The sequence below is a fragment of the Gadus macrocephalus genome, chromosome 11, assembly GCF_031168955.1.
Source record: "Gadus macrocephalus chromosome 11, ASM3116895v1".
Taxonomy (NCBI): Eukaryota; Metazoa; Chordata; class Actinopteri; order Gadiformes; family Gadidae; genus Gadus; species Gadus macrocephalus.
In genome coordinates this window covers 8,035,513-8,047,330 of record NC_082392.1, presented here as the reverse complement: position 1 = coordinate 8,047,330, position 11,818 = coordinate 8,035,513, and the positions used below count along the sequence as shown (strand labels likewise).

Genomic DNA, 11,818 nt, shown 5'->3' with positions numbered 1-11,818 from the left:
AGGCATTTGCAAGGTTTGAAATGGTATTGAGTTTCCAACTGGAAGATAGTAGAGGTTAAATAATCCACATTCTCCATCAAGGACATGCCTGCATGGGTTTGAGCCAACAAAGAATACATGTCATTCAGACTTTAATCAACGGTCAAAGGAAAATGGACAAATGTTTTAGGTGACATTTGTTGAGGCAAACAAAAATAAGACAGTGGTTTAACAAGAAATGCCCCTTTTGCATGCACATTTAACAAGTAATCAGTGAAAGCCAGAGGTAAGACGGAACGTGAATAACGTGAAAAGGTTAGATTTTTTTTTTTTTTTTTTTTAGACATGGCAGAGTTGTCTCAGTTGATGGGACATTTTCATCCAGACATTAAGTCAAGGAATACAAGAGGCAGAATAATCAGTTTCCCTGCTTTCTGGAATGCAAGAATTAGCAAGATCATTCATCTTTTGGCCAACAAATCGTTTATGACCATGTCTGCCAAAATGAAGTCTATCAGGACCAATCTGACTCATCATGCCAATTATACTCCTGTCTGGGGCTGCATTAAACAACCCCTCATTACCACGAGGTCAGAAGTTCCCAAACAGGTTTAGGATTCACGAGCTGAACAATGTGATTGGCCGAGGTCATTGCTTCATGAAAGAGCACCTATCCTGATCAACAACCATTGTATTGTACATTAACAGCATTGAAAAGTCATTGCCAAACCCAAAGAGATGTCATGCTAATTAGGACAGACCCAGCATGTTTGAATCAACTCTTAATTGGTGCTCCCATACAGAGGGTTGGACAACAGTACACCAAGAGCCATTCGATTTAGTCATGTGTTTATTTGGTCTTGTGAAAGAAACAATTTGCTTATAAAGGAGAAAATGAAAAAAAAACAATGAGTTCAACACATCTACTTTACATACCGTATTTGTTGGGGGAACAAGAAAATTAAATCTTGAAATGCTTCATTTTTGAGATGTTGAAAATTATTTAGATTCAGACGTCCACGTTTGACAGACGGCTAAGTGTTTACAGTTTTATTTAGTCATTTTAAATGGACTGACATGAAAAAAATAAACATTGAGGCTTTATGGCCAGGAACAATATCAGTTTATACGCTTATGTTTTGGAAACCATAACTGCTATCGAGTTGTGTAGGACAATTCTTGGGAGAAAATATGTTCCATCTTGCTCACAATGTTTCACAAAACAAAGTAAAACGGTTGAAAACAAAAATACTTAAAAAGGAAACATAATTCATCACAGATGGCGTTACTTCACTGTTCACTAGTTAAACGTCTAGACTATTGCCTGAATGTGGAGTGATTACAGATCAGGGTACTGAAGCTAGGGAGGGGGGGGACAGTAGTTTTGAAGACTTAGGAAATTAACAAAAACATAAAGGAACATCACGTATCAAGGTGCCTTCCTTTCACTGACCACGATGGCGTACATGAAGTAGATGACCTCGCTTTATCTACATCAGAAGAACGCACAGACCCTCACCTCTCCCAGTCATGTTATGACCCCACCATCTGATTCATCCATTCCCTGGGCCGTACTCAGCCAGTGGGGTGTTTTTTCCCAGCTCAGTTGCCCCAAAGCACTTAAAACAGGCGACCTTCACTTAAATACAAATCTTAAATTGTGGCGCCCAGCCCACCCGATCCCTTCCCACCCCAAATGACGCCCCCAAGTATAAAAATCCTTGCCCCCCAAACCCAGACCGGTTACTACACGCACACAACACATTTGTCAAAAACTTGAACCCTATCCCAACCTCTCCAATTAGACAGAATACAAACCCCACCCCCCAATATACTCTTCTGCCTCCAATTCCAGACCTCCGCTCTAACATTAACACTTGACATTTCACGTAGATCTCAAATGATTAAATGGGTATATCCAAAAGCCACTAGCCAAACGAGTAATAGGCCCAGATCTACTTGAAATGAAGTGCTGAAAGTATAACCTACATGGGCGATTTGGAATTGGCCGGTACACCTCGTGTCTCCCCCCCCCCCCCCCCCCCCCCTCCTCTCTTTCCCGACTATTTCTACCAGAAGTCTCGGCGGTGGTAGGCGTCTGGGTCGCAGTATTTGGTCACCACAACCCTGTTGGCAAACTTCCGACCGGTCAGGCCCTGCATGGCCTTCTGGGAGTCGAACACGGACATGAACTCCACGAAGATCTGGTGGGGAGCAAACCAAAACGCACACACATTAGGAACAGGGGACAAAGAAAACAAAAGCAAAACACCGGTGGTCGTCGGGTGGTCCTCCCGTGACACACAGCGCTGTACCTTGCCAGTCCCGGGGACCTCCAGGCCGTCGACCGGGCGAGGGATCTCGATGCTCTTGACTTGGCCGTACTTGCTGCACTCCTCCCTGACGTCCTCCACGATCTCCTCGTACTCCTCGTCGTCCAGCAGCTCCTCCGGCGCCACCATGTTCATCAGACACAGTACCTCGGTGGGCAGGCCGCCCATCTGGGTCACCGAGCTGTTCATCAGGCCCGGCACCTGCAGCGTTACCGGGGTCTGGTTTATACTCGTCTGGGGAAGACACACACACACACACACACACACACAAGCAACGAGTCAAGGCAATGGTTCGTTCTAACCATCAGATCAATAGTATTAAACTACGGAAGCTCTACTACTGTATTAGACATATTCTCTTGTTGCCTCTAGGCATCCTTCTTACCAGGGTGGCGTCCTTGGATCCAACACTGGCTCTCTGGACCAGCAGCTTCTTGTCTCCAAGCTGCATTCCGTTCAGCCCTGCAATCGCCTGGAATCACGACACGCAATTAGAAAAAAATAACCTTTGACTGGAAGAAAGATATTGCTGGATTATCTTTCGCTTGTAACAGAAGCATGTTAAGCTCATGTTAAACCCCAGTGAGCAGGGATGCTGCAACGGTTACCTGGTCGTTGAGGTTGACGTCCACGTATTCACAGAAGGCGTATCCTTTAGAGAGGCCGGTGGCGCTGTCCTTCACAAGGTTGAAGGCCTTCAGAGGACCGAAGGATGTCAGCAACTCCTTCACCTGAAAATGTTAACACATAGGAGAGGGAGCTCAATGGAGATGCATGATGTACCAAGACAACCACACCTCAGTATGGTTGCCATGAATTAACCATCTGTAGTGTAACTGCAAATGACTCAACCGAACATGTAAAGGATACTCCTAAAATCAAAGAAGGGTTACATTGGGACTTCTACCTCTTGTGTAATCACCAGCGATTAAAACGACCCTACGTTTACAACCCAGGGAAACTGACCTGGTCATCGTTCAGGTAGTTGGGCAGGCCCCCGATGAAGAGCTTGTGTGCCGAGTCCGGCACCACCGTTGACACAACGCCTGTGGGGGTCAATAAAAGACACATGAGTACAGACTACCACAAACAGACCAACGCTACGAATGACGCCATGCGTGCAGGAGCAAGTCGGTGCGGCATTAGGCACCTGGCACGTAGACGCTGGGGTTCTCGCTCATGCCGGGTAGGGGCTGGTAGTCGTGAGGACGTCTGATCTTGAGACTCTGGCCCTGGAAGATGATGCCGTCGAAAGCCATGGCTTGGGTGGTCTCATCCACCGAGCGGAACTACGCACACACCGAGACACAACAGGACCCGTTTCACATTTGTCCTACGAGATGAGAGGACACAGTAATTAAGAGGGGGCGTGGCGTGGCCATGGGCAGTGCTCAAACCTCAAGGAAGGCGAAGTTCTTGTCCTGGTTGATCTGGACGGCAAGGACAGGATTTCCGGGGGCCTGAGTCAGCCCCCCCAAACGCATCTGAGCGTTGAAGAAGTCCATCATAGACTCCTGCGCAGAGAAGGGGGGAAATTAAGAAATGGTATCGTTGTAAATACGACATGGCTTTTGCTTTTAAAAACCCAAAGCTTTGCTGTTGAATGTGTGGTGGTTTAAAGTTATGTGCAATCTCCTTTACCTCTGTGATTCCAAAGGGGATGTTGCCCACGTAGAGCCTGCGGGCCTGCCGTGTCATCTGGCTGCCCACCACGGGCACGGGGGTGGGGGTGACCGCTAGGCCGTCTGGGGTCATGGTCGGGAGGAGAGCTGTGGCTGGGATCTGGCCAGCAGCTGGAGGACAAGGGGGACAGACACACAAGAATTGACATATCTGACCACAGTACTGTCTAGCCTTACTTCAACACTCAATTTACCCCATTTAATTTTAGCTACATCGCACATGTAGTGATACTGAATTGGAGGCGTTAAATAAGCAAGGATACAAAAGATAAATAGCCCGTGAGCCTTATCATTCTTACATTTAACCTAACATTATGAACCAGATCATCACCAGCAATTACCTAGGAACACTTCTTTCTCAAGTAGACAGATATCATGGTTGGATGGCTCTTCTCTGATTAAATATGACACCTAAAGACCGCAATCCACATCTGGGAGAAGAATTCAACCCCAATTCTTGGAAATATTGACTGTGAACCCCATCAGGATGTCGGGAGGCAGTGGAAAAAGTGGTGTGGGAGGCGATACCTTGCATGGCTTTATACTGCATGGGGGTGATGTGTTCAAAACCGGGAGGCGGGACATCCCAGTACTTCTTCACCTTGTTCTTCTTCTTCTCCTTCTCCCGGTGTGGGGAGCGGCTGGGTAGAGGACGAAAGCACAATGAAGAGTATGAGCATGACTCCCAGTGTACATGAATATAATCTATGTGATGTACAGCGTTGGGATGAGAGATGGCCAGGTTCTTCAGGTCTGGTTCCGTGAGACTTAGTTTGTTAAATCGTATCTAGAATAAAGCCATACCTCGTTAGTTTAACTGTAAATAGCTAAATACCCAGCCTTGCGTTCCATCTGCAGACATGCTTCATTTTCTGGAAGCATTAAAGTGGTCTTGCCAACAGACGCTTTTCAAAATAAGGGTCCCGGTTTTAAAGGGTAAGATTTACTAGGCAGTTCTCCACAGAGAATAGAGTTGTGTTTTAACAATGCAGAAAACGGCTCAGTGTTATTTTGCTGTATTACCTTACAGCAATCTCTTGGGGTTGGTTGACTGGTGAGCTGAAATGACAGTGGAAAGGTTTCACATTTCTCTCATATCAAACATATTTCTGCTGGCTAACAATTTCACAACAAATGGCTGTGGCCTCATCCAGCGGTATGGATCTTTCCGGTTCCTGCTCAATTCCTTGTAGCGCACGATTGCGGTTTAACCGAGAGCATGCGAGACCCCAATATGGCTATTTTTGGCTGTCGTGCTCACGACCATACTAACTTTTACGTTGTTCAATCTCACCATTTTCCAAAGAACATAGAGCAATTAATTAGAATATTACATTTGGATTTGAGAGGTGGGAAATATACACAAATTAACTCAATGGGAACCAAATCACACCGTATCTGAAAAAAGAACATGTGAATAAAGGACTTAAAGGCCTCGTTGGTTCTAAAACGAGTTCTAGGCATTCTGCTCCGCCTTTGAAAAAACGAAGCTCAGACGCACCGTTTGGAATTTTCGCCGTATGTCGTCATAAGGGGAGAGGCCACCTGCCTTGCCAGCCCAGAGAATTTGGCCCACCAATGAGCTACGACCGTGCGAGCGGCGTGTGTGCTTCCACACACTGTAACGTTGTTATTTGGATAACTGTTTTGCTGTTGGTGTTATGGCGCATAACACGTCGGTTCTTTGACGTCTCTGGTATTTCCACAACTAGACTGCATTTGGGGTTATCTCAGCCATCGTTGAGCCCCACTGCCTATGCCGCGAAGCACAACCACTGCGAAGCACCACCGCCCGGCAGTGGGCAGCCCGCAGCCCGCAGCCGTCGGTTCAGTCAACTTCAGATTGATGTGGAAGTCTAATGGTACGAACACACCAAACGCATACCATACGCAGCTCATACGCCCCTAACGCAGCTAAAATGTTGCTTGACCATTTTGTGTCAAAAATGGTCCTACGTACGCAGCTACGCGCCTGTGGCTGCGCTGGATTTAGGAGTCCGAGGAAGGAAACCCAAACGCCGCCGTGTTTGGGTGCATGATAGAGCTTGGATCGGGTTCGATTAAATAATCTCGGATATAAATAACAATAATCGGGTTAAATAACTTCACATGGTGTGTCTGGTGTGTTTCCAGCATTCGTAGTGTTGATCAGCAGAGAAATAGTCCGCCAAGACGTTGAGGTTGCTTAGCAACCAGAGACTCTGTCCATGCAAGTGAACGGAGCGTTCACTCTTCGTCATAACTATCAAACCAAACATCCTTCACATTCACCGAGTGAACATTATGAAAGTAAAATGCACATTTCTCGCAATTTTTTTTTCCATAAACGCATTTAATGGCGTAACTATGTTACTATTTCCACCCAGAATAAAGAAAGATGTCGGCCGTATGCTTCTGTGCAAGCGTCACTACTCTCTGCCAGTGACGTCGGGTCAAGCTCCACGCTGATTGGCTATTGCGGCTAAGTATCACGTGTATGAGCGTAAAAAGTTCAATTTTTTGAACTCCTCGCGTACACGCGTATATGTACGCGCGTATATGTACGCGCCTCATACGCCCCTAACGCGAGTAAAATGTTGCTTTTACGCATGTAACGCATGTACGCGCCTCATACGCGCGTAAACCAATGGTTCCCTATGGAAAAATTGCCGATTTTATACGCGTGTTACGCGGGTAACGCGTTTGGTGTGGCCGTACCATAAGAACCCGACGCAGTCGTTTATGATACACAATATCGTCTGGAGGCGCACACAGCTTTTGGCCATGATTATGACATTATAGAGCTTGAGGACTGTAACGCAAATGTTGTACACTTCTTTGTTATTTGGATAACCGTTCTGCTGCTGGTGTTATGGCGCATAACACGTCAGACTCTTGTCTCACGTATTTCCACAACGAAACTGGTAGTGTGGTCATCTCAGCTATGGTTGAGAAGGAATTGGGGGAAAGGAACACATGAAGTACATGAACCACGACATGGAGGAGAAAGGGATTGTTGCCCGCGAATGTCTCCCGCTTCCGAGGAACCACCGCCTCGGCGCTGCCCGCTGCAGGAGGCGGTGGTGCCTAAGCACTGACTGCTACCGAGGTTCCTCGGCAGCGAGGCTCGTACGGGAGTCAATCGCGGTCAACAAACTTGGGCAATAATCCCTTTCTCCTCCATGTCGTGGTTCAGTCTACTTCAAATTGATGTGGACATGGAGGAATGAGACGTCAGAGAACCCGACGCAGTCGTTTGAGATTCATAATATCGTCGTCTGGAGGCGCACACAGCTTTTGGCCGTGATAATATATATTATAAGATATAGTTATATATGTATAATATGATTTAATTTGGATAGAGCTCCAGGACGCTGGAGCACCCGGAGTGTTCAAGAATATTTACAGAACACGGCCAAAGGCTGTGTGCGCCTCGTCATTGAGATACATCCACTGTAAACAGAGTGCATGGTACCGGGGCCGCAAGCTGCTCAGGGCCACACCCCCACCCTCCTCCTTGACCCGCCTCTCTCCTCCTCATTTGCATTAAAGCTACAGACACCGAAACGCCACGTTTGGGGAAGGTTCAATGTGCGACTGGCATGTAATGGCTGTAATTCTGCACCACGGCTGAATTTCGGGAACGTCTTCAAATACTGTGTTAGGGGCCCACTAATATCTTACATAAAGCATCAATAAAGTGGCATGCCATTGGACCTTTAAAAAGTGATTTTGACTGTATTAAGATTAGAGGTTTAGGTATTTTCTTTCTACTAATCAGATTATTGATGCTGATTGCATGTATGAAATCCACTCTGATGGAAGACTTCACTTGCAGAACAAAGCATTGGGTGCTGGAGTGAACCGACTGCCAGATCCCAGTAAAAAAAATCCCACATGTCCCAATTAAACACGTTCAAAAGAAATAAAGACAAATATGGATATATTATGACATTTGGAAGATGTTTGGCTGTGCTTCAATGAAACACCTCAAGAGGGTTACGGCATATAACAGTTGATATGGCATGCTGCTTAACAAGTGGCACATGCCAGGAAACAAAGGTGTATGCTAAATTGTCAGCTAAATTGTGTATGCCTTGCAATGACAGGGTTTGGCACCTCTATAAAATCCTGCAAGAACAATGTTTTAGATGCAGGGAAATCTTGCACAGCTGACTGCACAAAAGACCAATCTGTGCTTTTTCATTCTTTATCAACCACCAACAACAGTCCCCTTCCTCCTACATAACTTATTGGTCAGATTGCATGTCATTCTGGTTAAACAAATAATGCATAGTCGTATGTTGTTTCACCATTTTCTAATATGCTTCTAATTAAAATGACAATTTAAAGAAAAATACAATATCACCATCTCTAGGCAGCTCAGTGGCTCAGCCGACAATACACCCAGGTTAATTTAGACCCGTTATGACCAAGGTTCCTCTGGACCTGTTGAATGCTACAAGTAAATGTCTCTCTTTAACCTACTTCTTGTCCATAAAGGCACAGAAAAGACAACAAAATATACAAATTGCAAAAAACGAAAAATAATCAAGAGATCTCCACTTTCTAATCCATGTTTCATGTCAAAATCATGGTAGTCGGACAAAGGAACAAGAACTCATAACTCAACAGTTAAGTGCTGCGTTACTTAAACTGTCTGCACATCAGTAAGTTAGACTGGTAAAGTGGGCCACAACTGGCTAAATAAAAAAGGTTGTCCTGTTCTAATTAGGGATGGGCATTTGAAGAAATTTTCTTGATCGAGCATCGCTAGAGTTATCGATCAATTATCGATTAATCATTAACTTTTTTCTATTTTTTTTTCTAATGTTTTTATCAATGAAATCTTTATTCCAACAATAATGTATGGGCCAAAATTAATACAATACAGTTAACTTGAAGACCTACAACTGTTTAACAGTTTTAAAATAATAAATACAGGCATTATAGGTTATAGGCCTATGCGGCGCTCGTAAAGTCCGAACAATGCGCCTACAGGCGCTCTTAAAGGTTTGGAAACGATTCAACAAGACTAAATCTGTAGCCTATTCCAATTACAATAAGTAGCGAATTTATCGGACAACAATAATCAAACAAAGGCAGTAGGCTAAAAGTGGGCATTAAACTGTATAACTGTTATGAAAAAAAAGGGGGGGGAAAGGCCGACATATAATGCCTGCAGCCGGCGCGCGGAAAAGGCTCGCAACAAAAAGATGAGCCACCCATTTACAAACAATTGCATGAACTAGTCTATCTAAAAGCAATACATTATTGAACATATATAAGGCTGGACTTGTTGCTAAAATATCACAGTTTTGGCAAAATGTAACGACTCCAAGAGGCACCAAGCGGAGCGAGAGTCAACACATTAAGAAAGAAAAGAGCGACTCACATACGGTGGTGACTGTCGTCCATAGCATACAGTAACTCCAGCCTACATATTTTTGTTTAGGAATATAAGCATGTTAACATGCTCGGGGGTCAGACGCGAACGCAGCCTTGCAACTGTCAGTCCAGCAGCAGAAAACACCCGCTCTGACGGGACCGAAGTTGCGGGGATGCAGAGGTATTGTCGCGCTAACTTTGACAGCCTGGGGAACCTTCTTCCATTCACTTTCCACCAGTCGGCAGGGTTATATTCAATTAAATGCTTCAAGACTCACAGTATGCAACACAACGTCCTTTTAATCGATAACAATATAAATTGATCGACGCATTTCTTAACGATCAATTATCGAGCATCGATTAATTATGCCCATCCCTAGTTCTAATAAAATAATTACTGGTCAAAATCAGTCAAGACTACTTAAATGGTTACAAAATAAAAATGCGAAAATTAATGAGATACATATCTGATTTACTGATGCTTTTGAAATACAGCTATAAATGCTGCATAGTAAGGAAAAAGCCTAGCCCAAAAGGTCAAATTGTCCAAACAGGGCAGATGTTTTCCAAGTTGTATATATTCTCTTAACATTTCAAAAGGTGTCATGATTAATACAGCATCTAAATATACATCTCCAACCCAGGTTGAGGCTCCTGTTATATGGGGGAGATGTACGGCCCAGTTTGTACGGGACACCAACCTGCGCCTGGGTCTGCGCTCTTTACTGTCCCGGCGGTCCCTGCTGCGTCTGTCCCGGTCTCTGCTCCTCCTCTTCCTCTCTCGGCTGCGACTGCGGGACGGGGAGCGGCGGTGATGGCGGTTCTCCTTGTCGCGCTCCGCTGTTAAGCCAGTTAGCCAAAACAGGGTTGTTAAAAAGGCTGAATGTGGTCAGACATTTCATTCTTAAGCCCCATGGCCCAGGGTTCAATACTTTTATAACATTGGTAAGAAGCGGGAGACGCACGTTTAAAAACAAACCTTTTAACTGTAGAAATACTTACTGTACATTGGTATTATTGTTCACGTTAATTGCAATGATATGGTTGAAGAAAAGCCAGCTTTAATTATGAAATGTCTGAAATTATTTCAATGCAATGCAAAACACAATGCAATGCAACACACGTAATCCTATCCAAGTGTGCGGTTAACTTCATAATACTACGGCAAGGATAATTGGGTAGGAACAAAAAATGCATGCAATAGGTTTTAAACCATTTGACTTCTCTAAACATAAGATTGATGTCTACTCTAGTCTAAAGGCTGCAACATTTGTGTTTTTTCGCCAGCGGATCTGATACCAAGATAAAATGTTAAGCAACCGTATGACTTGGGCGACATATAGGACACCAAAATATATAGTATGTCCGCATTCAGAACAATGAACATTTCAATGATTCTTTACATTAAGTTTCTCATACATACAGACGTTATTTTTTGTGAAACCGAGATTGACCCGAGCTGTCCATAGAGGTTGACCATTGGTGACTACGTTGCCATTAGAAAGCGGCAGATAATAGTGACATTAACATTAATAGGGCTCTTATTAATGTTAAGAGCCCTATTAATGGGCTCTTAACATTATCCTCGCTGGCGGCTAGGATACATTAGATATGGTCAATGTAATGAATGAAGGCAGAGATGAAACACCTCCAGCAAGTAGACAAGACCCTACTCCATAGAGCCAAGCAAGCTTGCTAACAGAGGCGGCACTGATACAGTATATTGGCAGTTCAAGGGATCAATGGTGCATTACCTTGTTTGTTTTCGGAAAGTTGCCTCTCAAATTCGTCGAAGTCCGACATCTCTGTGGTTTGCAAAAGAGACCGGGTTACAATAAATTAAAACAAAGCTAGCTTGCAAGCTAGCGACTTAATAAGCAACACTTTGGTGTTTTGCTGTCGTAACGTTAGCTCAGTCAATTGTTTTTAGTACTACAATTTCTTCACACATAAGGCAAAACATGGAAAAATCAAACACAATTTACGCAAGGTAAAAGTGATCTAGTCTTTGTTTACGATGTATTCGACAACATAGAACATGAAAACGTGTTCGCATGGGTTAGCTTGCTAGCGTATGCTAAGCTAACTCATAGATTAGCATGGGTTAGCTTGCTAAGGTATGCTAAGCTATCAGATAGCAAAGTCCAGGAGAACAGGCCTTCTCGAGACCGCCGTGCGGAGCCTGTTAGCATGCTACAGAAAGACGAATCAACAAGGGGGCTTTTCGCAAAGCCAAATGCCACCATAAGAGACTCACTGATGGAGCAAATGCACGGGTTTGCCTTTATACTTCCAATTTATACAATATCCAATTGTGTAGCTCGGGTAAAAACGATAGCTGCACACTCAGTGTGCCCGCTTTTGCCGTCTTCCAGGTACAGCTTGAGAACGGAAGTTGATTACCCCGGGTTTCCGGTATTTTGAAAAGAAATACAACCTCTAGCACTAAAAAAATGT

General features: G+C 44.4%; 1 protein-coding gene across 4 annotated transcripts; it reads right to left on the bottom strand.

Annotated features, from left to right (window-relative positions):
* Nucleotides 1-811: 811 nt before the first annotated feature.
* u2af2a (U2 small nuclear RNA auxiliary factor 2a) lies at nucleotides 812-11,780 on the bottom strand. Of its 4 annotated transcripts, none has more exons than XM_060064005.1 (13): nucleotides 11,619-11,780; nucleotides 11,116-11,166; nucleotides 10,063-10,201; nucleotides 5,018-5,053; nucleotides 4,523-4,635; nucleotides 3,954-4,105; nucleotides 3,710-3,826; nucleotides 3,463-3,601; nucleotides 3,279-3,358; nucleotides 2,921-3,043; nucleotides 2,698-2,784; nucleotides 2,295-2,546; nucleotides 812-2,183 (listed from the first exon to the last, which is right to left on the bottom strand). In XM_060064005.1, exons 2-13 carry the CDS (start codon nucleotides 11,162-11,164, stop codon nucleotides 2,049-2,051), a joined length of 1,422 nt encoding a protein of 473 aa, XP_059919988.1. In that variant the 5' UTR covers nucleotides 11,165-11,166; nucleotides 11,619-11,780; the 3' UTR covers nucleotides 812-2,048. The 4 variants fall into 4 exon arrangements, with proteins under 4 accessions (XP_059919988.1, XP_059919987.1, XP_059919990.1 ...); XM_060064004.1 differs by having other exon boundaries at nucleotides 10,063-10,211; nucleotides 11,117-11,166; XM_060064007.1 differs by lacking the exon at nucleotides 5,018-5,053.
* Between the last annotated feature and the right edge of the window lie 38 nt (nucleotides 11,781-11,818).

What these genes read in the sequence shown, in the direction of transcription:
- u2af2a (XM_060064004.1), bottom strand. Translation starts at nt 11,164, where the DNA reads ATGTCGGACTTCGACGAATTTGAGAGGCAACTTTCCGAAAACAAACAA. An exon ending in CCCCAAGAGATTGCTGTAAG is followed by an intron (nt 4,636 to 5,017) that starts GTAATACAGCAA and finishes TCCTCTACCCAG; the next exon opens with CCGCTCCCCACACCGGGAGA. An exon ending in ACTACCTGAACGATGACCAG is followed by an intron (nt 3,044 to 3,278) that starts GTCAGTTTCCCT and finishes TAACATTTTCAG; the next exon opens with GTGAAGGAGTTGCTGACATC.